This window comes from Hetaerina americana, unplaced genomic scaffold (assembly GCF_022747635.1).
Source record: "Hetaerina americana unplaced genomic scaffold, ioHetAmer1.1.p SCAF_7, whole genome shotgun sequence".
Taxonomy (NCBI): domain Eukaryota; kingdom Metazoa; phylum Arthropoda; class Insecta; order Odonata; family Calopterygidae; genus Hetaerina; species Hetaerina americana.
The window spans coordinates 34,630,919-34,652,782 of NW_027287316.1; the positions used below are offsets into that span (position 1 = coordinate 34,630,919).

A 21,864-nucleotide genomic window follows, 5' to 3' on the forward strand; every position below is an offset into this window, starting at 1 on the left:
TGATAAAGCCAAATACCTATTCAAAATTTATTCTTATGCATTTGACTTGCCTTTCTGCTTCACTTTCTGCTATATGTATTTCTTTCAGGAAAACAGTCATGAAGGAAGACACTTTGCCTGAACGACTTGAGTTTGGAAATGACAAAGTGGTAGCTTATCCTCATGCAGGTGTTGGCAGTGGAATATACTTCAGTCCATTCCCGAATGTCCCTGATTCTATGGAAGAGGAACGCATCAATCTGTGTCTGCACCTTTCAGGGGGCATTTGGTGCCGCTCAGGTTGGGCAGTTAATGAGGATGGTGTGGTGCTCTCTCCTAAAGGGTACAATTATCTTGGCCAATCCGAAGAAGAAAAAAGAAAGTAAGTTTCAGAATGGGTCAGGGTAGTAGATACGACTTTAACATAAATCAATCTTCTTTGTAAAAAAATTTTGTGGGACCTACCTACAACATCAGCTCAAGGGGAATCAATATTTGATTGCTCTGGGGCAGTTCCTGCTAGTGACCGGAGCAGTCTTGCAAAAAAATGAGGGATGCTTATTTTGTATATGAATACTTAGGATTTTTTTTAAAACAGTGTCTTTCCTTGACTAAACCTCATCATATAGTCAGCACTAACAAACTCATCTGCACCAAACCCATCTCTGGTTTACATAAATTGAATCAGTCATTCACCACCGCCCTTCACCATCCATCACCTGGTCATAGTCATTCCATGATCCAAACTTCATAAAGGACTCCACACAGCTTCTGTAGATACTTCCTTGGGTGGATACACTGTTCACGCCCACTAACCAACTGAATAAGCTTCCCAGCTCTCTCTACTGTAGTAAAGAGATGTCACATATTCTTCTTATGCAAACATTTGAAAGACATGATTATTCATGGCCAAGATACTGATATAAGTAAGTCAGTTGTGGTTATTGGCAAGAAAATTTACTTATCCTTGTCATGCTTGAGGAGCCTGTGGCAACTAGCATTGATGTGTAAACTAATTAAATGCTTTAGTCTTCATTTTCCGATCAAGGAAGTACATAGATCAAAAGCCAATTTGCCATTAAATTCATCATTATGCTTGGTTTGCTCTTGCACATACTTCATTGGCTTATAAATATTCAAAACCAATGCTATTGAAACAGAATGGATTCCTAAGATTCTGTATTATTCAAGGGGCTCAGTTATCTTATTCACTCAGAGCAACATCATTGTTCTTTGCTTTACAGCTTTCCCCCAGAACAGAGATATTTTTACCACAAAGGTTTATTAAATTCATATCAAGGTTTCCATGGTGTTGAACTGCTTGTCTCTGCATTTCCAGGTTCTCCATGTACATTAGTTGTCTTTGGGTGACGACAGTTTTGCTGGCCATCCTCCTTATTGTCCGCCTTATACAGGGCTGGTAGTCAAGTAATGCACTCTGATTGGATAGTCCTTTTCCATGCACTTTTTAATGGATATCCTTCCTACAATATATATATATATATATATATATATATATATATATATATATATATATATATATATATATATATAAAATACCTTCGACCTGAAAATGTAGGCAAGATGACCAGCAAAACTGTCAACACTTGAAGACAACTAATGCAGCAGCTCTTCCATGCAGTCTTTTTCCCATCAATCGTAGCATAGCATCATCCTTTCATGGGCCTCTTCAGTTTCAGGAACATGTAAAAATCACTGGGGGGAAGATCTGGGGAATTCGGTGGCTGCGGTATCATTAGTGTGTTGTTTTTGGCCAAATATTCATGCACAAGTAACAATGTGTTAGCAGGGGCATTGACATGGTGCAAAGGCCAATTTTGGTTCTTCCACAAATCCGGGGGTTTGTGGCGGATTGCTTTGCGCAAATTATGCATAACTTGCAGGTGTAATATTCCTTGTTTACCGTTCTACCCTGTGGCAAGAACTCATGATGCACCACGCCCCTGCAATTGAAGAAAACTGCAAGCAAAACTTTCACATTCGACTGAACTTGGTGTGCTTTTTTCTGTCTTGGCTCGTGCTGCAGCTTCCATTGGGATGATTGAGCTTTAGTTTCCACATCTTAACCATAAACTCATGATTCATCATCAGTTATGATCCTCTGGAGCAAATTTGGGTAGCCGCGGACAGAATCCCACCGCTCATTAACAATGTTAATGCATTGCTGTTTTTGGTTGAAATTGAGCAATTTTGTTATGAATTTTGCGGCGACCCGTGTACTGCCCAAATCATTGGTATGGCACGAGCCAATCAATATGTTTAGGTCCTCTGCAACTTCTCTAATGGTGATTCGATGATGGGCCAATACTATTTTTGTCACTTCATCAATGTTTTCATCTGTTGTTGACGGGCTTGGGCTTGTATTTTGAAATAAAATGTATTTGATGAACATTCAAGTTGGCATACGGTTGATTCAACTACAAAACTACCATTTTATGATAATTACAGTGAAGAAGAAATAAATTCCATCAGGAAGCTTCTTATTATGTTGCAAAGAGGTGCTGGCGCAACTGGTTGGAACAGCTCTAAGTATGGTGGAATGGAAAGGCTACGACAATTGGCTGAGGATGCTAGGGCCAAAGCATCCACTCATGCAAATGATGAATTGTTCCAACTCATAGAGGTGCAGTATTGCATTTGATATTGAATCACGATAAAAAATGCTTGTACAATCTGAGTCAATATGAAATACAACTCAAATATCTTCATAACAAACTATTCACCTTTGGAATCTCCATAGAAAAATGTGCACATTTTAGTAAATTACATGGGTCATTTATCTTTTATTATTTGAATGCCAGAACACTCATGTGCCAAAATAGCATAAGATACAGAATAGTACAACCTAAATAACTAAAATTGGTGATGTGTCAATTCCTTTTTTTTATTCCTATTCCCAAGATATCAATTCTCAAGTGCTGATTCTAACAATTCTAAAGTTGATTATCAGAGATTTATTTTGAAAAATTTTTATTCCATGCCTTCCTGCAAAAGAAGATTGCAGCTAGTTTTTGAATAAAATGAGAGAGAAAAAGAAGTTCAGTGTGTTTCTCTGTCAATGATCATTATAATAATACCGCATTTTGTGTCTCTTTTCATGTTCATCGAATATGAAATTCAATGATGAGGGTAAAAAAGAAACTTTACACTTCCACAGTAAAGATTTAATATTTCATGACCATGGTTTTGATGCTGAGCATCATCATCACCATGGTCGTGAAATATTAAATCTTCATTGTGGAAGTGTAAAGTTTCTTTTTTACCCTCATTATGAAGGAATTCCACAAAGTTAAACCTGAAACTGTTATGTTTATGAAATTCAATATTTTTCAAACCTCTTAGCTCATAATTTTCATTCTGTGCATTGCTAAATAATGCCCAGTTTTTATGTGGAATTTTCCCAAAGTTATTGGTCATGAAAGTTAAAAGCTACAATGTGCAAAATTCATTTTAATTTGTTTGATATTTTCTGATTATTTCTCAGGCTATTCAAATATACATTCAGGATTTTCATTATCATTTTGCATTCTTCTTTGATTCTAAATGGATTTTGCACCAATTTTAATTTATTTTCTCTCATTTAGTTCAGATTATCCACATAAATCCAGAAAAATTCTTAATAGTTAAATATTTAATTTAGTTATTTGATAAGTTTATAGCAGTTGATGGAAAGTATTTAATTGGAATGTATACATTTACTTGCATTTGAATGCACGTGGACACTAAGAATTTGGAAATATTATGAGAACCAATTAAATCAATTATTTCCCAGAGGCCCACCAGTGACACAACTGGCTATTATCTTACCATCCATAGTTCACCAAAAGAAGGTTGCTTGCCCCACTACCATGCATGAGCGTGGAATCACACGTACTGTGAAATTCAAATCTGTGCTCCAAAATGGACTGGGGCGATAAAGAATTGAGGACACCAGGGATTGAGGATTCTTCGTAACTTTGGTGGGAGCAAGGCAAAAATTTTCCCTTGTTTCAGACTCTAAAACCCTTTTCAAATTAGGTTTTTTTGATTCTTTAAGGATTAACTGCAGTTATTTTTATTCTTGAGTTCTCAAATCCCACAAGAATCAATGAAATCAAGAAGTGACAATCAGAATTTTTCATTTATGCTTACTTAAAATGTTAACTGGTACTCACAGAGAGAAAAAATTGATCCCCTCGGTACACATAGTATTTTGGTGACTTGGCTTATGAAATTCATTGTAGGTTCCAAATTACATGCAGTAGCAGCTGGTAGCTACAATTTTGATCAATAATTATCATTCTATTCTAACCTAATATACTAAGTTTGAATGTAAGGATGTAACTTAATGGTAAGTATTACACGTATGGTGAAGAAGGTGATTAAGTAAAATCATAAAGTGATAGATATCAATTAACAGGGAAACTCAAACCACCAATCATTTTGCAATTGACCTATTATATTTAAAAACCCCCTTAAGGTACTGTATGGTATTATTTTCCTTGTGAGATAAGTCAAAAAGAAAAACAAACAGACAATCTGGGACTAATTTTCACAAACATTTATTGAAGCTGCATATACTCAGCTTTTATTATTCAAAATGGGTATTATGTTATTCACTACATTTATTTATTGTTTTGGTACCAGTAAAATATGGATAAAAGTTTTTATTAAATCATGGATGAAATTTGTGAAATATTATGCAAAACTCATAAAAATTTTAACACTTATTAATGTTCAGGTTTGCTGGCATTCCTGAAAACTGAACTGAAATTCAATGCAAATACAGAAAGTGTTTTTCTACAATCTCATATTAAATGGGTTTTTTCATCAAATTAAGGATTTTCACCATGAATAATTAATCATTCAGTTGCCAATTTTAACAAAATAATGTAATTTATTTTGTGATCCACATGCCTATAGGCTATGGATGTACCTAATACACAGAAATAATCCTTGAATTTTTGTTGAAAAATCTTCCGCTGCCCTGGAGTTTCTGATTTCCTATGAAGCTTTATCTGTAAACATTTTTTAATATAGAGGTTTATATTTTTATAAATTCTTACAAATTTTGCACATAATCACATAGGCTATCACTTTGTTGATGTAAAGCAAATTTGGCATCAATTTTTAAGTCAAATTGGGAAGCGTTCATTTTTTCAATAACAATATCTCCATTTTCTCCCTACTGTTTACCTCATCAGGACTGGTCACTCAGTCGACTGGATAGCAAGGAGCACTTTCGACTGGATCCACTGATGGAGGAGTTTAAATTTGACAGCAGTCCATGGAGAAAGAGGGAAACAAGGGACAATCAGAAAAAAGATAATGATGATTGGTGGACTGCAAATCGACGACTACGAATTCTTCACTTGAGAGACAAAGGGGTTCCAGAGTTTCGCAGTCTGCACTGTATACCTCTAAATGACAGAGAGATACCTCAAGATATTTTTAAAGTAAGTTAAGTTATTGACCAGAGAAATATAGAGGGAAAATTCTCTTTTACTCTTTTGTGGAAGATGGCAAAAAAGTAAAAATTGCAGTCAAGTATAATTTAGGGAATATTTAATTTGCGGGGACTGAAATCAAATAGCATCATAAAATAATAACTTTTGCTGCATTGACTCTGTGGAAAAGTCCTTCTTTGAAAAGTTTGGCTTGGTGAGACACTAGGGTAGAGAGTGTAGAGGTTGACACTCTTAAAGCAGCCTTTTCTTTTATTTTGTAGGTTAATAAGGTATTCAGTTGTAGTCACATCATTTCTTAGTTATTTTCTGCCTCATGTGTCTTCGATATTTCACTTATGATCTGAGTTGACCACCAAAAGTGCTTTGTTTAGTGCATAATTGCCTATTACAAATCCCTGCTAGTGAATTAAGCAGAAAAAGACAGTTTCTTTAGGTTAGGATTAAGGAATCCCAGTGTGTAATTTTGGATTTATTTTTGGCAGCTATGCAGATATTTATTCTGAAGATTTCATGTGTGTGAGCTGATATTAATGTGCACACATTTACGTCAAAATTAATAGGTAAAAGTGACTGCAGTAGAAAACAAAAGAAAATCAATCTTTGGGACCCTATGCCAAAAACCTTGTAAAACTGTTCTATTTTCTTATTATACTTTTTCTGCCTCAAACATAGTAGTTATAAATGGTTAACCAGTTCACCATATTAACTCTAATATGCTTACAATTAATTTTAACAGTAGATGAAATGGGTTCAATTGTAATGAATAATTTTAAATTGGAAAGGATTAAATAGAGAAAAGGAAATTCAAAAAGACCATACAACCCAGCAGAATTAGAGCCAGCTTTAATTGAGACTTAAGAGGGCATATCCAAGAAAGCTGTGGCGAAAATGTATGATATGCCAAAGTTTATCTTAAAATTTTGAGTTTTTGAGCAAGTTTTCAAAATCTGCTGTGGGGTCTAGTATTAATGAAGTACTTAATTAAGAATTTCAGAGAAAGCTAGATACCCAACTTTTTCCTAAGTAGTGTATTTCATGAACAAAAGGAGAACATCTTAATGACAATATGTCAGGAGATGAAGGTTTTCTTCACCTTCAAGACTTAGTATTAATTCACAGATTCATTGGGATTCAATCATAAATGATTCTGTGTCCCCTCCATCCCACGTGTGCTGAGTTGCAATTGGTAAATTAGTAAGTGTTGGTCTGGTACAATAGTCCCAATCATTCTCTTTGCTAAGGTTCTGAAATATGCTGTAGTTACATGTTTTACATGAGTTATGGAGTTACATACTGAAATGATTACTAGAATAATCCATGACTCGGGACAGAAAAAGTGTTTTAATTTCAGAGGAAAGTAATGGCTGTAAATAAATGGGTGAATATATTATTTATATTAATTATGTATTTAATATGTCATGATTTATTTTTGTTATAATCAAATATCATAAAAATAGCATTATATAATTTCCTAGAATTAGGTCCAAACATTATTAACAAGTACAAACAAATAAACACAATAGTACTAATCTTCCTAAGTATGCACAACTTCTAGAACTGTCATTTACATCACAGAGAACCAGAATTAAGAATCAGAGAAAACATCAATTTTGTTGAAGCTAAGCTAATATTAATTAATGCTATTATTTTTTCATTTGCTTAAATTATGAAGGATGAGTGTTGTCATGTTTACCAGGGTCATCTTGCAAAACAAGGCTGTCTAGAAAGTGTCTCTACCAACTTGGAATGTATCATGTTCCATGAATGCTCTAGAAAATATGTCTCTTCAAGTTCTGAAGTTGTGCTCAGTTTTTATTATTTTGCATGACAGGATTTCATGATAGAAAGTTTATCATTATGTTTGAAGCACCAAAAAATCTATTTGTGATCAGTTTACACTCAATAGCTTTGTCTATTTTTACACTGCAGGGATATGAGGACAGGATTCAATCCCAGCTGACTCACAGTTTTTCAATTCGGGAGGATTTGAACCCATCTACTGCTGATAACTTCACGCTTCGTATTCAGAAAGGGGGTGGAGATAAATTTCCGAGTGAATCTGGAGGCTGTGATCCTCATGAAGGTAGACGTGAATGGGGACGAAAATTTCTCCAAGAAGCCCGCTTCCGCCTTCTTCAGCAGTCGCATTTGGTGAGAAAACAACAGAAAAGATTATCAGATCTGGTTATTGAGGAACAAGTACCGACCATGGGGTAAGTTTATTTGTCTGAATGAGTGACTTGTTTATTGGCCATTTTCATCCTAAACACCTCTTTCTTTCCAGTTAATATCTAGTGTGGCATCAACATGCATGCTCATATAATGCTAGGGCAGTTCATTTTACTTGCTTTCTCAACTATATGATATAAAATACGAGGGTCATCCGGAAAGTAGTACCCGTTCGTGCCGCATGAAGTGCTGACGACGCGAGTAGCCGCTGGACGAGGTCAGATAGCTTCAGTGGCTTGTCTGCCTTCTCTGAGCCAAGTTGCGTGACGCTAGCATTGCCTGTGTTGTTTCTGTGATTGTTTACAATGTTTAAAAAAATTGAGAACGCCGCCAGTTGTGAAGTGAGGGCAGTGATTAAATTCCTCAATGCAAGAAACGTTCGCCCATGTGATATTCATCGCCAATTAAAGGAGGTGTATGGAGACAATGTAATGGACGAGTCGTCTGTTCGGCGGTGGTGTCGCAACTTCAACATGGGGAGGGGGAACACACACGACGATGAGCGTTCGGGGAGACCGTCTGTCATTACAGACCAACTGGTGAGCTCAGTTGACGAATTCGTGAGGAACGATCGGCGCGTCACAATTGATGACATCTGTGAGCATTTTCCCAATGTTTCTCGAACAATTGTTCATGAAATTGTTAAACACCATCTGCATTATGCAAAAATTTGTGCAAGATGGGTCCCTCGCGTATCTCAATGAGCTGGCGGCGAAGGACTATGCAGCAGGAATACAGAAACTTGTCACACGTTATGACAAATGCCTTAATTTGCTTGGAGATTATGTTGAGAAGTAGTTTAAAGTATCCTCTTTCAAATAAAATTTTTTATGTTTGTTAATATTTACTTTTGTGTCTTTATTTCACGAACGGGCACTACTTTCCGGATGACCCTCGTAATTCCTTTTCCTACTGCCCAGTTGTATAAAATCTGTTATCTTAGCAATTATTTTATACTTGGCCTTAGTTTATGTTGATTTATTTACTTTAATAAAACATGGTTAAAGTTCAGTGGCAGCAAATTAGCCATTACTGAAATTTATATTTTATAGACTTCTTACATGTTCAGTACTTCTTATCTCACCTACTATGGCACTAATCTTTAGTTACTTTGGAGTAATATTATTATGATTCCTGTAAATTTTACTTAATTTCTATTATGTGTGATCAGTGAAATAGTGATATTCATTGTATTTGCTAAAATTTGAATTACTTTCAAAGTATTTTGCCTTTCTTAGGAGTCTTGGTATGACTCTGCTGGAGAGACTAAAACCAAAACGTCCTCTTAAGCCAATGCGTCGTTCTGGGCTGGGGGGTTCATCTATGACATCTGGGGCCACAGGGGGGCCTGGCGGTCCCAACCCTCCAGGTTCTTTGTCTCGGGAGGTCCAAGTCAAAGTAAATGTGGTACGAGCATTTGGAGTACCAGTGCGGCGTGACATTGATCCTGTCATGGGTAAGCAATTATTTTATCATCATTCTGTAAATATTTTAAAATGTTTGCATGCAGTTAAATCCCAGGACTACCAATAACCATAGGTTAGTCTTGATAATGTCACTGGAAACCGGTGGAAACCAATGAAGTTTAGTGTGGGATGGGGTGTGATAAATTTATAATGTTGGTAGGGGGGAATGGGACATCTGGTAAGAAGGGGGAGGGTGAAAAGGAATCAATCATGTGAATTGAGCATTATGCAATGTGTGTGAACTATAACAATTTTTGTGTTGTTCACTGACCTTTCCTTAATTAATTTGTTTTTAAAGTGTAATCCATTTGCCTCTACTTCTGCACAGAAATGTGTTTAATCTCCAACTTTAGTAAAATTTTGGTCACGAGTAGTTTCTTCTCCATACAGATCACGTCGCTGAAGAGTAATCTCTTTTTTCTATAATATTTTTGTATGTGTTTCAATCATTTAAGGGCTGGAAAGCAACATTCACTGTGGGTAGCAGTCAAACCAAATTCATATGATGTGACTAAGCTTTGCAAATCCTGACCAAACGTTTACCTAATTATTACCTCCTACACATTTATGAAAAGTTAAATACAAATTGCTGTCTGGTCATAATCTTACACACTCTACCTGCTAGGCTGTCATGCCATGCTTTATTTTACCAACAATTAATGGGAAAAATTATCTCAGCATCACATTAACTGTATTTTAGCATTTCTACCTGCCATTTATCCTCTATGCCCTCAAATTCTGGTTTAGACCTTATTAAAATATAAATATTTTTATTTTGTTTCTGAATGAGTTTGAGGTAAAGTGCCCCATTTAAAAATAATTTCATCTATTAAAATTTTTCCATAATGAATCATTTCACATAACTAGCTTGTTCTGATCTGGTTATTTTTTAAAGTAAATTTCGTTTTTAAGCTAATGCGTTCCCTCATTAAATATTGCAATAAACAATAAAACTAAGCTTTAACTTAAGGAACATATTGTGGTATTTCCTCTCATCCAACTCCGAAAGATTCTGGACCCTGGAACTCGCCATCATCATCCTCTCGACCATGGTATTGGGAGCCACAACAAAGTCAGATTCTGAGCGAGCACGGCCTGGCTGAAGTGCTTGTTCGACCATTTGTGGAAGTGGCCCTCGGGACAGCAAGGGCCAGGACTACCACTGCTCTTGGAGTAAATCCTACTTGGAATGAGGAACTTCAGCTCACTCTGAATCTGGAGACGTCAGTGTTAGAAAAGTATGTGATTAACAAAGTGTTTGTATTTTTTTTGTTCAAAAACTTGTCATTAGCATTTATAAATTGGTCACAGAATTATTATAGAATTATTTGTCCATTTTGCATGGAATATTTTGGTGTTCATGGATCAAACGAATGAGAGACATACATTTCAGAAGAAATAATTCACATACTTAAATATATCGGATCAAAACAACCATACTGTGCTTACTTTCATATTTTTAATAATTTTGCTTTTTACATTTTGATCACTTGAGTTCTTTTACATCTGTAACATGTTTCTTGATTTTGGCAGTATTTCTTGGACAGAAATTGTGAAAAATTTACCCATTTTAAAGGAATAAACCTATTGTGAAAATATCCTAAGTTGGACCAAAAATTTTTTGTGCTTTGCCCCAGGTATTCCATTGATTATCTTTCTTAAACAGAATTTTATTCTACATTTGTTTTAAAAACTTAATTGGAAACAAATCAGGGTGTAAATTAAGGGAAGTTTAATGCATTAAAAATTTAATGCTATTTTTGAAAAAATCTTAATCAAGTTATCACAATTGCCATCATATCAGCGTTATGTCCAATCTGTAAAATGACATTGCCAATAGTTTTTCTCATAATTCTTGATTTTTTTAATTCAGTTTAAAAATTGCACTAGATATGTATCACCAGCTTGTGGAGGAAGAGTTGTTGACAGGAAAATGACTTGACTTTATTTCCTCTCTTGTATTTACAATGGGAAGGATTTTGAGAGTTTGACCATTCCTCAAGATGGTAAAGGGCCACATCCCTCCTTCTTGGGGGAATTCCTAGTGCCCAGAGAAAATCTTGATGAAAAGGAAGCCAACTGGTTCATAAAAAATACTTCCTTCCTGTTATTATTTCTAATTAACCTATTCGTAATTCATTCATATAATTTTGTATCATGACTGTTCTCATACTTTGTGGTTTCAATGCAATCTAGCCTTATTATGTCACCATCCTCCCCGAAAAAAAACTTCTTAAGAATCAGATCTTTGAAAAAGATGTGTATTGTTCTGTTTAGAACAGTCTCTGAGTGTTTCAATACCAGCTTTCTACAATCTACATATTCACTATCTTAGCCAAAATCAGAGGGAGTAATGCTTGAGCTAATAACCACCCTTCCTCTCCAGCCACCAAGAAAAGGCACCGTTTCCACAGAAGAGCTGAAAAGTGGTTAGCTAATCATTGAAATTTGCTCCTTAGCCACCACAGAAAATTCACTTTTGACTAGAACTGAGTTGATCAAATAGAGCTATTTCTTTCTTAAATTCAATCCTTGGTTAGTCTTGTAACATGTGTTCAGATGTACTTCATGTTGACTTTTCAAATTATTGGTTATGTTGGTGGTCAGCAGCATGGGTTAGAATATTAAAGAATATGAAAATCAATGTCAAAAATTAAGCTGAATAAATTGGCCATGTGAAGTTAGGATTTGGTCGGATCGCTGCAACAGTGCACAGGGTAATGTGTTCCCTCCCCCATTCTCTGCCAGCGATTGAAATCACACCACTATCCCTCTGCCAAACATTGCTTTACCTTAGGTAGTTCGGAGACCATACCAGGACTCAAATGTTTAAGTCCTACTGTGCTATATTACCATACATTGTTAAATCATGCCTGCTGCTGGATGAATAAATATACTATTATTATAAATTTTAAGACAATATTCATGCAAAATTGGGCTAATAAATAAGTTTTCTAAAGTATGATACAGTATAATGTTCAATGCATAAGTTACATGCAATGTTTTCTCCCCATCACTCAGTTATTTATGTCTAAATCTTTCATGCAGAAAAATATTATTCATATTATTGATTAATGTCTTTTACCATAGTTGATCCTAAATGTTAAATTTTGCATACTCTTACCTATTGATGTCATTGAAAATAAAGAGTCGATTCAGTTTTTAATTGCATTGAAGTAACTTCATGAACCCAGAAGCTGGTGTCTTAGTAAATTCATGATTTAAAGTGGCCATGCAAATCTGGTTCTGATGTATGCCATTTCAAGTTACATTGCAAATTTTAACATGCTTCTCTGGTGTTCATCAAGGACTTGCTGTACATGAAATTTCATAATGCCTAACCTCCCATTTGTACTGAAAAACTGCTTGTCCATCATGATGTGGAAAATTTACTTAAGCTCCTCATTTTTATCATTACCACCAATGAGAAACTGGTAACTTAATTTACATTTAATTTTTAACTAACTTAAAATGAATATTGACCCTTGACACAAATACAAAAAAACTGAAATTATCCCATGAGTGATTATTTCACATTCAGGAGACTCCGCATTATATGGGCCCGATATTTTTAAACCTGCGATGGGGAATAGTAAATCAAACGAAGGTAATATTTTCAATCTTTTCCAGGACAAAGAAGCAGAATACTTCCTTGCATATGAGTGCATTTGATCACTCAGGAGATGATGAATTTGACTCTTCAGCTTGGTGGACATCAAATGGAGATGTAAATTCAATTGAAGATTTATACCTTTCAATCCTTTTGAAAGATGAAGCCGTGGTTGATCTCCTAGTGGACAATCGGGCAAGGGAAGCTGGAGAAATTCATCAGACAACTCAGAAGCACTTTCTTGCATCGCTTCGTATACCAGTGTCCACTCTGCGCTTTAATCAGAGGGTAATCCAGCCTTAACTCTTGACCATATAAACAAACATATACATATAGAGTAGTACCTATCCACATTTCCCATCATAAATGTGGTGGTTTGTTCCTCTAATTGCTATTGTTTGGATTCTGGCTCTCAGTCATGGTTTCAAGGCTAGGTGATGTTTCAGGACACCCGCATCCAAACCATGATGTGTGATTTTCTGAGTACCACTGGGCTGGGATGAAACTTTGGTTTAGTGCAGGTATTGGTTCCTATCCAGCATTTGTGAATTTAGAGACCATCGTAGGATTCGTAGCTCCACCCAAGCTATGTGATTTTTTTGATACCAGGTCTTTCTGGGAAACCATAACTGGTACAGGGAAAGGAACTGGCCCCCCTACCCTGATGTGTGAATTTCACACGCCGTACAGGGCTTAGTACTGGATGAACTCCACCATCACCTACCAAACCGACCTTCGGGTTGATTACTGTGTTTATGGTTATTTGGTTTTAATATATATATATATATATATATATATATATATATATATAAGGGAGTGGTGAAGGATTCCTCATCTCTGTCTTTCACCTCGACCATTTCATCCTCTCAGATTACCTTCCTCGATGTTAATATTTCCCTCGGTAACAACAAATTCCTTACCTCTGTTCACACCAAACCTACTAATAAGCAGCAATACCTTCATTACAGCAGTTGTCACCCCTCCCATACCAAGCGCTCCCTCCCTTACTCTCTCTCTATCCGCGGTCACTGCATTTGCAACCATCCCGAATCCCTTAACAAATACCTTAACAACCTTCACCACTCCCTCCTCCAACGAGGATACCCTGATTCTCTCCTCCATAAAAAAATACTTAAACATTCCTACACCCCCAAGCCTGCCTCAACCACAGACTCCCAGCCTCTCTCAATCTGTACTACCTACTTCCCAGGCATTCAGTCTCTCAAATTCATCCTCAAAGACCTATTCCCCATCCTCAAAAATCACAACACTTCCTCCAACCTTCTCCCCAATTGCCCCTCTGTCACCTTCAAACGTCCCGCCAACCTAGCAGATATCCTCAAATCCACCAGGCCACTCTCAAAATCCCCTCACACCCCCAGAGCCATACCCACTCCATGTCATCGAGCAAGATGCAAAACCTGCCCTATTTTCACCACTCCACCCCACTCCATCCCACCATTTAACTCTCTCCCGCCCTTCCCCTATTCCTCTTGCACTTCCAAGAATGTTGTTTATCTTCTTACCTGTAAACTCTGCCTGTCCTTTTACATAGGCCAATGTTCCACACCACTTAACATTAGGATTAATAACCACCGTGCCTCATGCAATCCCTCCTCCCCGTCCGCGGGTCTCCCCATCCCTAAACATGCTTCCCATCATAATACCCCTTTCAACCAGTGTTACAATGTTTCCGTCCTAGCGTCCCTTCCCACATCCGATAACCCTATAGAATTAAAAACTCTTGAAATGGCATTCATTTACATCTGTATGGCCTATCAGCATCCGGGCCTCAATGTCGTTCACTGATGGGAGTGGCCTAAAATTGTTACTTTGTAGAAGCAGAGCATATCGGGGGGTGGACACTGTTTTTCCGAATGAGTTTTGGTGTACGTGGCCTTTGTTTTGACTTGCGTGGTCTTTATCAATACTTTGTAGGTTGAAACATGAGTCTCGTATGTTGCAACAGTTGCGGTGAGCATGTTGTTCTATTTTCCGATTTTGTGTCAATTCCACCCCTTCCCTCTCCCTTTCCTCTCCCCAACCATTCCTTTCACCCCTCCTTCGCCTCCCGTTCTCCCCTTCCCCTGGCCCCCTTCCCTTTCTCTCGCACCCCTCACCTCAACAATTCCAGCAGTCATTACTTCTATATCTTCAGAGGAAGACGGATTGTTTCCGTCGAAATATCAAGAAAATACGTGTGAGTGTTCTTTTTTTGTGTTTCTATATTGCGTGTTACTGTGTATTATATATATATATATACATATACACACACACACACACACACACACATATATATATATATATATATATATATATATATATATATATATATATATATATATATATATATATATATATATATATATGTGTGTGTATATATATATACACATATACACACACACACATATATATACATACATACATACATATATATATATATATATATATATATATATATATATATATATATATATATGTATATATATGCACACACACACAATCTTCATCAATGTTAAGTGTCACAGCCAATTCCACAATAGCAATGAAGATTATTTTACTTATAATACCAGAAACTCTAAAAATCTGCACCAATCATGTGCAAGAACTAAAAATTCAGTGCTTGGGCCTAAAAATATGGGCCTGATTCTTTTTAATAAGTTATCTTACAATGTGAGGAATCTCTATAAAATTTCACCGTTAAAAAAAACTTTGCGAATATCTGTTAAAGCACATGTTCTACTCAGTGGATGAATAAATTCAACTATAATTTGTGGTTGCATATTTTCTTTTAAGTGTTCTATATTTGTGCAACAAATACCAGTGAAAAATAAATTGATGAATTTTATTGATAAAAATGTGAGTGAAATATTTGATTAACATGTAGAATAAGGAAATCGTCTACTGCATTATATCAATTAATTCTTGGTTTTCAGATGGAGGGAACTTTTAGAATGTCCTCTCCTCCAGTGCTTCTAGGGTATACCAGAGAGGAAATAGCCTTTGGAAGTGGCCAGTACTCTGGGTCAGTTCGCTTGTTGCCAATAACAAGTCCTGTTCCCGGATTGCAGCCTGGTGTCATATATCTTACTCTCTTTATAACTGTTCAACCTCCTTTGCCAGCACTTCACATGGATTTTGAGGTTTGCCAAATTCCTCTGCTTCTTTCGCCCATAACCCCTATTTTAATAGAGCACATCAAGTTTGTAGGTACATACTTGGGATTGTATATGAAAATCTCTTTTGACCTTGATGGATGGATGATCTTGCTAATGGCATTAAAAAAAATGGGTGATCCTTGTTACAGTGCTAAGAAAAAATTAAAAATTGACAATTCCAAAGAAACTGCAGTAGATGCCACAACAGTAACTTTTGACAGAGTCATCTGCTAACGTGTATTTCAATGCAACAATTTCAGAGTGTAAAAATCATTTGCCTTGACTGCATTCGAACCCGCGGATTCAATATGCACATTAGTGGCTGACTCCATTAAAAGTTACTGTTGCGGCATCTTCTGCAGTTTCTTTGGAATTTGTCAAGGTATAAACAGCCTAAGTGTTTAAAAGTTGGCTTTAACCTTGTGGACTGTGGCGCGTCACGCACGACTACAAATGCCTGTGACATTGTATGTATGGTATTTCGTCACAACATCTTGTTCCTTTGAAAGCCCCAAAATTTCAGAGTTTAAGAGGACGCCTCGATAGCTTAACTGGCTAAAGCACTTGACCGGACATTGAGGGATCCGGGTTTGCATCCCGGTCAAGGTTAATGATTTTTACACTCTGAAATTGTTGCATCGAAGTAAAAATTGCTTCAAAAGCTCTTGAAATTAGCATTACTGGAGGTTTTCTGAAATTTGATTCTGCAGTGCCTTAATGTCTAATGCATATTTGGTACAATTGACTAAATGGTGCAAATTTGACCAAAAAATTCCTATGAGATAAATTTTTTATTATTTGACTATTTGAAATAATGATTCATCTCTGATTCTCTCTGATTAAAGATATATGAGGCTTGTAGGGTATAATATTTGGGAAATGAACCTTGGGTAAGTAGACTATCACCATAATGACATGTGTGAAGGAACGTGAAATTTGGAACATTGAACTAATGACTATAGTTGCAGTGTCAGTAAATCGTTAGCAATGGTCATTTTAAGACTATTAGGGTAAAAAATTGTCACACTGGTGCTAACTTTGTGCTGAATACTTTATGGGTACTTGTCAGTGGGTCTATATGTTATGGATCAGATATCAATGGAAAATATCACTGGTGCTGAGGTGAAATGCTGCTTGAGAAGGAGTGTGATAGCACCCACCATGTTTTATTCTGACATGATTACTTTGATGCAGTAAACTATTGGTAATCCCGACCCAGCTAATCTTAATCTCCCGCACAATCTGGACAGAGTCTAGATGTGTAGTGTGGTGGGCTTAGGAAGGGAATGAGCAAGCCTCTGTACTATGTACCTGAAGTGCTCTGCCGATAAATACTTTTTGCTTGCAAGTTCGTATGAATGTAGTTGAAAGTAATTATTAAGTTTCATTAATGCATCAGTATTTTATTTTAATATGAATGAGCTATAACTTCACAAAATAGTTCATTTGTTCATCTAAAGGCTGCATGTTTTGAAGAAGCGATTCATATGGAGGAGTATTTTAGGATAGGGATAACTAGTACCTGATATGCTTTTTCTTTTTGGCTATGCTACTTCCTTTTAAATTTCTCATTACCCAATGCAATACTTTAAATACCTTCCATGTCAAATTATCTGCTTGGACTCCCCACCCAAGATCCCTAGTTAAGTAAATGCCTAAATATTTGCAATGACTGGTACATGGGGTTATTTCACCAAAGAGGGTGTAAATTTCCTTTTCTGCATTCTTTTTATTTGAAAAATGTGTATGCTTACTCTTACTTATATTAATGCCCATATTATTGTTTGTAACCCAGTCACCAAGGCGGTTGATGTCATTACATTGGATATCACGTTATATTGGAAGTAGTTACCCAAATTCTTTATATGCCATTTTGTGACTCTCCATGTTTGAACTTAAAGATGTTTGGTTATTTTGGCTGTAAAATTGAACCAAGTTGTGAAAATAGTACCAAAGAATGGTGGCAGTACAAGAAAAGAATGTGACCTTTATCCAAAAAGGTGAATTTTCATGAAAAAATGGATGCAGAGGATACTGCTGAGATAATGGTATTGCGTGACAAACTCTCCAATCTGGTCATACAAAATACTTGGGACATGACAGGAAGTATTAGCTATTGTATTGGTAGAGGGTGAAATAATAATCCAAATAAATACTTTTATGCAAATACAGACCATTTTTGAGGATATCTAAATATGTTCATGTGAAAAATTGTAATAAGCTGTAGAACTGAAAATTTGTTCAAAGCCATCATTTAAAATTCTTCCCTTTCCTATGCATTTGTTGATTAAATGTAAAAAAATTGAACTTTGCTTTGTTAGCTCGTCTTCCTTGCGATACTACTTATTGGAAATGGTATACAATATGGGTGATTACTTTTAGAAAACTTACAGTTATAATTTTTGTATGGAACTTGTAGGCTATAACATATAATTTAGCAGGGTTTTCATCTTTTATCATTTTGATAAGGACCGAAAATCACAACTTCGCTTTTGGTACCTTCCCACTATACTTGCATTGGCTCTTAATCCAATAAAAATAGAGGAAATTTTTTTGACATTTGTAATGATTCCATTTCATGACAAGGATGAACATGTTCTTGAGAGCATAGAGCTACCTCATGTTGAGAGTCATCTAAGAGCATGGGAAATGGAAGTGTTTCGTGCAGTGAGCCGTGGCTGCTGCCCACCGAAAGCATTGGTGCCAGACTTGGTAGGGAAGACTGTATGTGCTACTCGCTTCTTACGACCAATTGTGCCACCACCTGGGCTTCCATTGAGTAAGTCACTTTTTGCTTCACCATCGTTTTGAAAGTATTACAGGCCAATATTACAGCCTAAATGTAATTTATATTCTAGCTTTTAACTGCCCAGATAATAAAAAGCTAAATAACAATGATTGCATTAGGTATTGTAGATGTGTTAGTTTAGTCAATATATTTTTATTCAAGTACTACTTGAGACTTTCAAAAGTTTTGAGCTTCTAAATTTAGCTGATATGGTAACTAATTATAATTTTTATCAAATTTTGTCACCCATGACTGATCGATAAACTACTGGTATTACGCAAAATAGAAAAATAAAAACTTTTCTTTCGATTTATGAATTGAACAAATTAGGGCTTACTCTTATCTTCAAAGGGAGAGTTTCCAAAGATCAATATAAGATACTGTGTATGAGTTGAAAATATGACTAAAGGACTACTGGTATAAAAATGAATTTTGCTGGAAGTTTTTGTTTGCATTAAAATCCGACTAAATCCCTTAAATATGATGATAAAACCAAATAACCTTTACCTTTAATTGAGAAGACAATAAATCCATGCTTTCAATTCATTCATGTTCGATTAAGATTGGCGTGAAAGTATGATATCATGAAGTTTAATGTGAGAGTGATATTTTTATCAATGACCTTTCAGTATTTTCCACTCGTCTTTTCCAAGGCATTGATGTATATTTTGTAAAAAATAACTTGTATCATTCATTTTATTTCACAATAATGTTAATGGTACTCATGCTAATGTTATATGTAATGTAGAGTGGCGTGGTAGCCTAGTGGGCTACTGATTAGAAGGGTATCAGTTTCCAATCCCAAATTATGTCTTTGGACAAACCCATTTAAAATACATGGTGCGGCAACATGACTTCCTTTTATTCAAGCAAAAGCCCTTTAAAAAAGGAAGTTATATTGTAGCACCCTGTGCATGTGGTGCCATTTTATGGCTATCAGAACTATGTAAGAAACTGAATGGTGGTTTAGGGAGAGGGTGGCATTCACCCTAAATAAGTGAATCTCAAATACCTTAGGTTTAGTTTGTTGAGCTATAATAATAATAATAATAATAATATTTTTATTCATCCAAGAGACACTGTGCATAGTAGCTCTAGCAAGTGTATAGGACATGTCATGGTTTACAAAAAATAGAAAGTATTACAAGAAACAAGTGTTACAAGGATAAAAGGAAGGAATGAACATTTATGAATTAGGTCTCAGGTATTCTTTGATGCTGTAAAAACACTTATCAGAGAGGTATTCTCGGACCATTTTCTTGAATACTGGTTCACGCTCTTCTTTTTTAATACATATAGGTAGGTTATTATATAATTTTATACACATTGATTTAGGACCATTTGCAGCCACGGTTAAGTTTGTTGATTTTACATGCAGGTTGTTGCATTGTCTTGTATTGTACAGGTGAATGCTATTGTTCGTTTCAAAATCTGCACTATAATTTTTAACAAGCATTATAGATTGATAGATATATACACAGGGAGCAGTTAACAATTTTAACTTTCTAAAGAGAGGTCGACAGTGTGCATAATAATTTTCATTGCACATAATTCTCACCATCTTTTTCTGTATCTTTAGAACACTGAGAAGGTGAGAGGGCAGTCCCCACAATACAATTCCATAAGAAATTCTTGAATGAAATGATCCATAGTACAACATAATCAACACATTTTGACTTACAGTGTGTCTTATTATGGAGAGTAAGTAGTACACAGAATTTAACTTTTTAATTAAGTTCAAAACGTGGAAATTCCATTTGAGGTTACAGTCTACATGAAGTCCTAGGAACTTAAAATTACTTACAAAATTTAAATTACTACCATATGTTGAAAAAGAGTTATCAATTGTGCTGTGCAGAGATGAGAAGACCACTGCATGAGTTTTTTCAACATTGAGAACCAGATTATTACATTTGCACCATGTAGACATAGTTTTCGTCAGAAGATCACCAGCCACAGCCAGATCCCATAAATTTTTACTGGGTGTCATTGCACTCACATCGTCAGCATAAATAACACATTTTTTAGAACCATTTAACTGCAGCTGCCCAGGAAGATCATTAATAAAAATTAGAAAAAGTATAGGTCCAAGCACTGACCCCTGTGGTACCCCTCTGTTGACCTCCAGGGGGGTGGAGAGGTAAATTTCTCCATCATTTTTGTAGGCCACCCTTTGTTGCCGATTTGCAAGATAGGACTTTAGCCAGCTCAGTGCTACTCCCCTGATGCCCAATAGCTCACATTTTGATATCAACTTACTGTGGTCTACAGTATCAAATGCTTTGCTCAGATCATAGAAAACTCCCAAAACCTTACATTTAGAGTCAATCTCTTGAATTATATAATTGATAGCTTCAAAAAGAGCAAGATTAGTTGACTTTCCCTTGCGGAAGCCAAACTGGTTGTCTGATAGCACATTTTGGCTTTCAAGATAATCAACCAGTCTTTTGCAGAAAACACACTCGAGAATTTTACCAAATTGTGAAATGATAGATATTGGTCTATAGTTTTTTAAATCGTTTCGGTCCCCTTTGTTCTTATAAATTGGTAAAACCTTAGCCATTTTAAGGGAATTCGGGTAAATGCCCTCAGCCAAGGACTGGTTCACCAGCATTAGCAGTGGTGCTAGAATGAGATCTCCACAGTCTTTTAATAACTTTCCAGTCACATCATCAATGTCAGCAGAGTGTTTTTTCCCTATCTTATTGAGATAATAGCATAATTCACTCACATCACAGGGTTTAAGATACATTGATGTATAAGTTGCATTATTGATTGACATGGGCCCTGAAGGCACAGGATGTGGGGAATTAGGTAGAGACAAAAAAGCTTTATTAAAAGCATTGGATATTTTACCTGGTTCCGTGATTAAGTTGCCAATGTTATCATTTACCTGGAGAGGCAAAACCATGGAATTTAAGTTGCTGTTGCTTTTTATGATTTCCCATGCTACTTTTGAGAAATTAGAGGCATTCCTAATCCGCCTATCATTATACTCCTTTTTTGCCTGCTTTATTAAATACCTGAACTCTCTTTTTTGCTGGGAGTAAAGCTGGTATGTTGTGCTGTCACTAGAAGATTCAATCTGTAAGTACATAGTTTTCAATTTTTTTGACATACTGCGGATTTCGGGCGTAAGCCAGCTTTTCTTATTACCTCTCCTAAT

At 35.9% G+C, this 21,864-nt stretch overlaps 1 protein-coding gene across 1 annotated transcript; it reads left to right on the plus strand.

Moving 5' to 3' along the window:
• Positions 1-12,828: 12,828 nt before the first annotated feature.
• Positions 12,829-18,721, plus strand: Cc2d2a (Coiled-coil and C2 domain containing 2A). The gene is made up of 4 exons (XM_071595436.1): positions 12,829-12,850; positions 12,913-13,040; positions 15,689-15,895; positions 18,497-18,721. The coding sequence occupies exons 1-4, from the start codon at positions 12,829-12,831 to the stop codon at positions 18,719-18,721; spliced, it is 582 nt and encodes a 193-aa protein (XP_071451537.1).
• Positions 18,722-21,864: the final 3,143 nt, after the last annotated feature.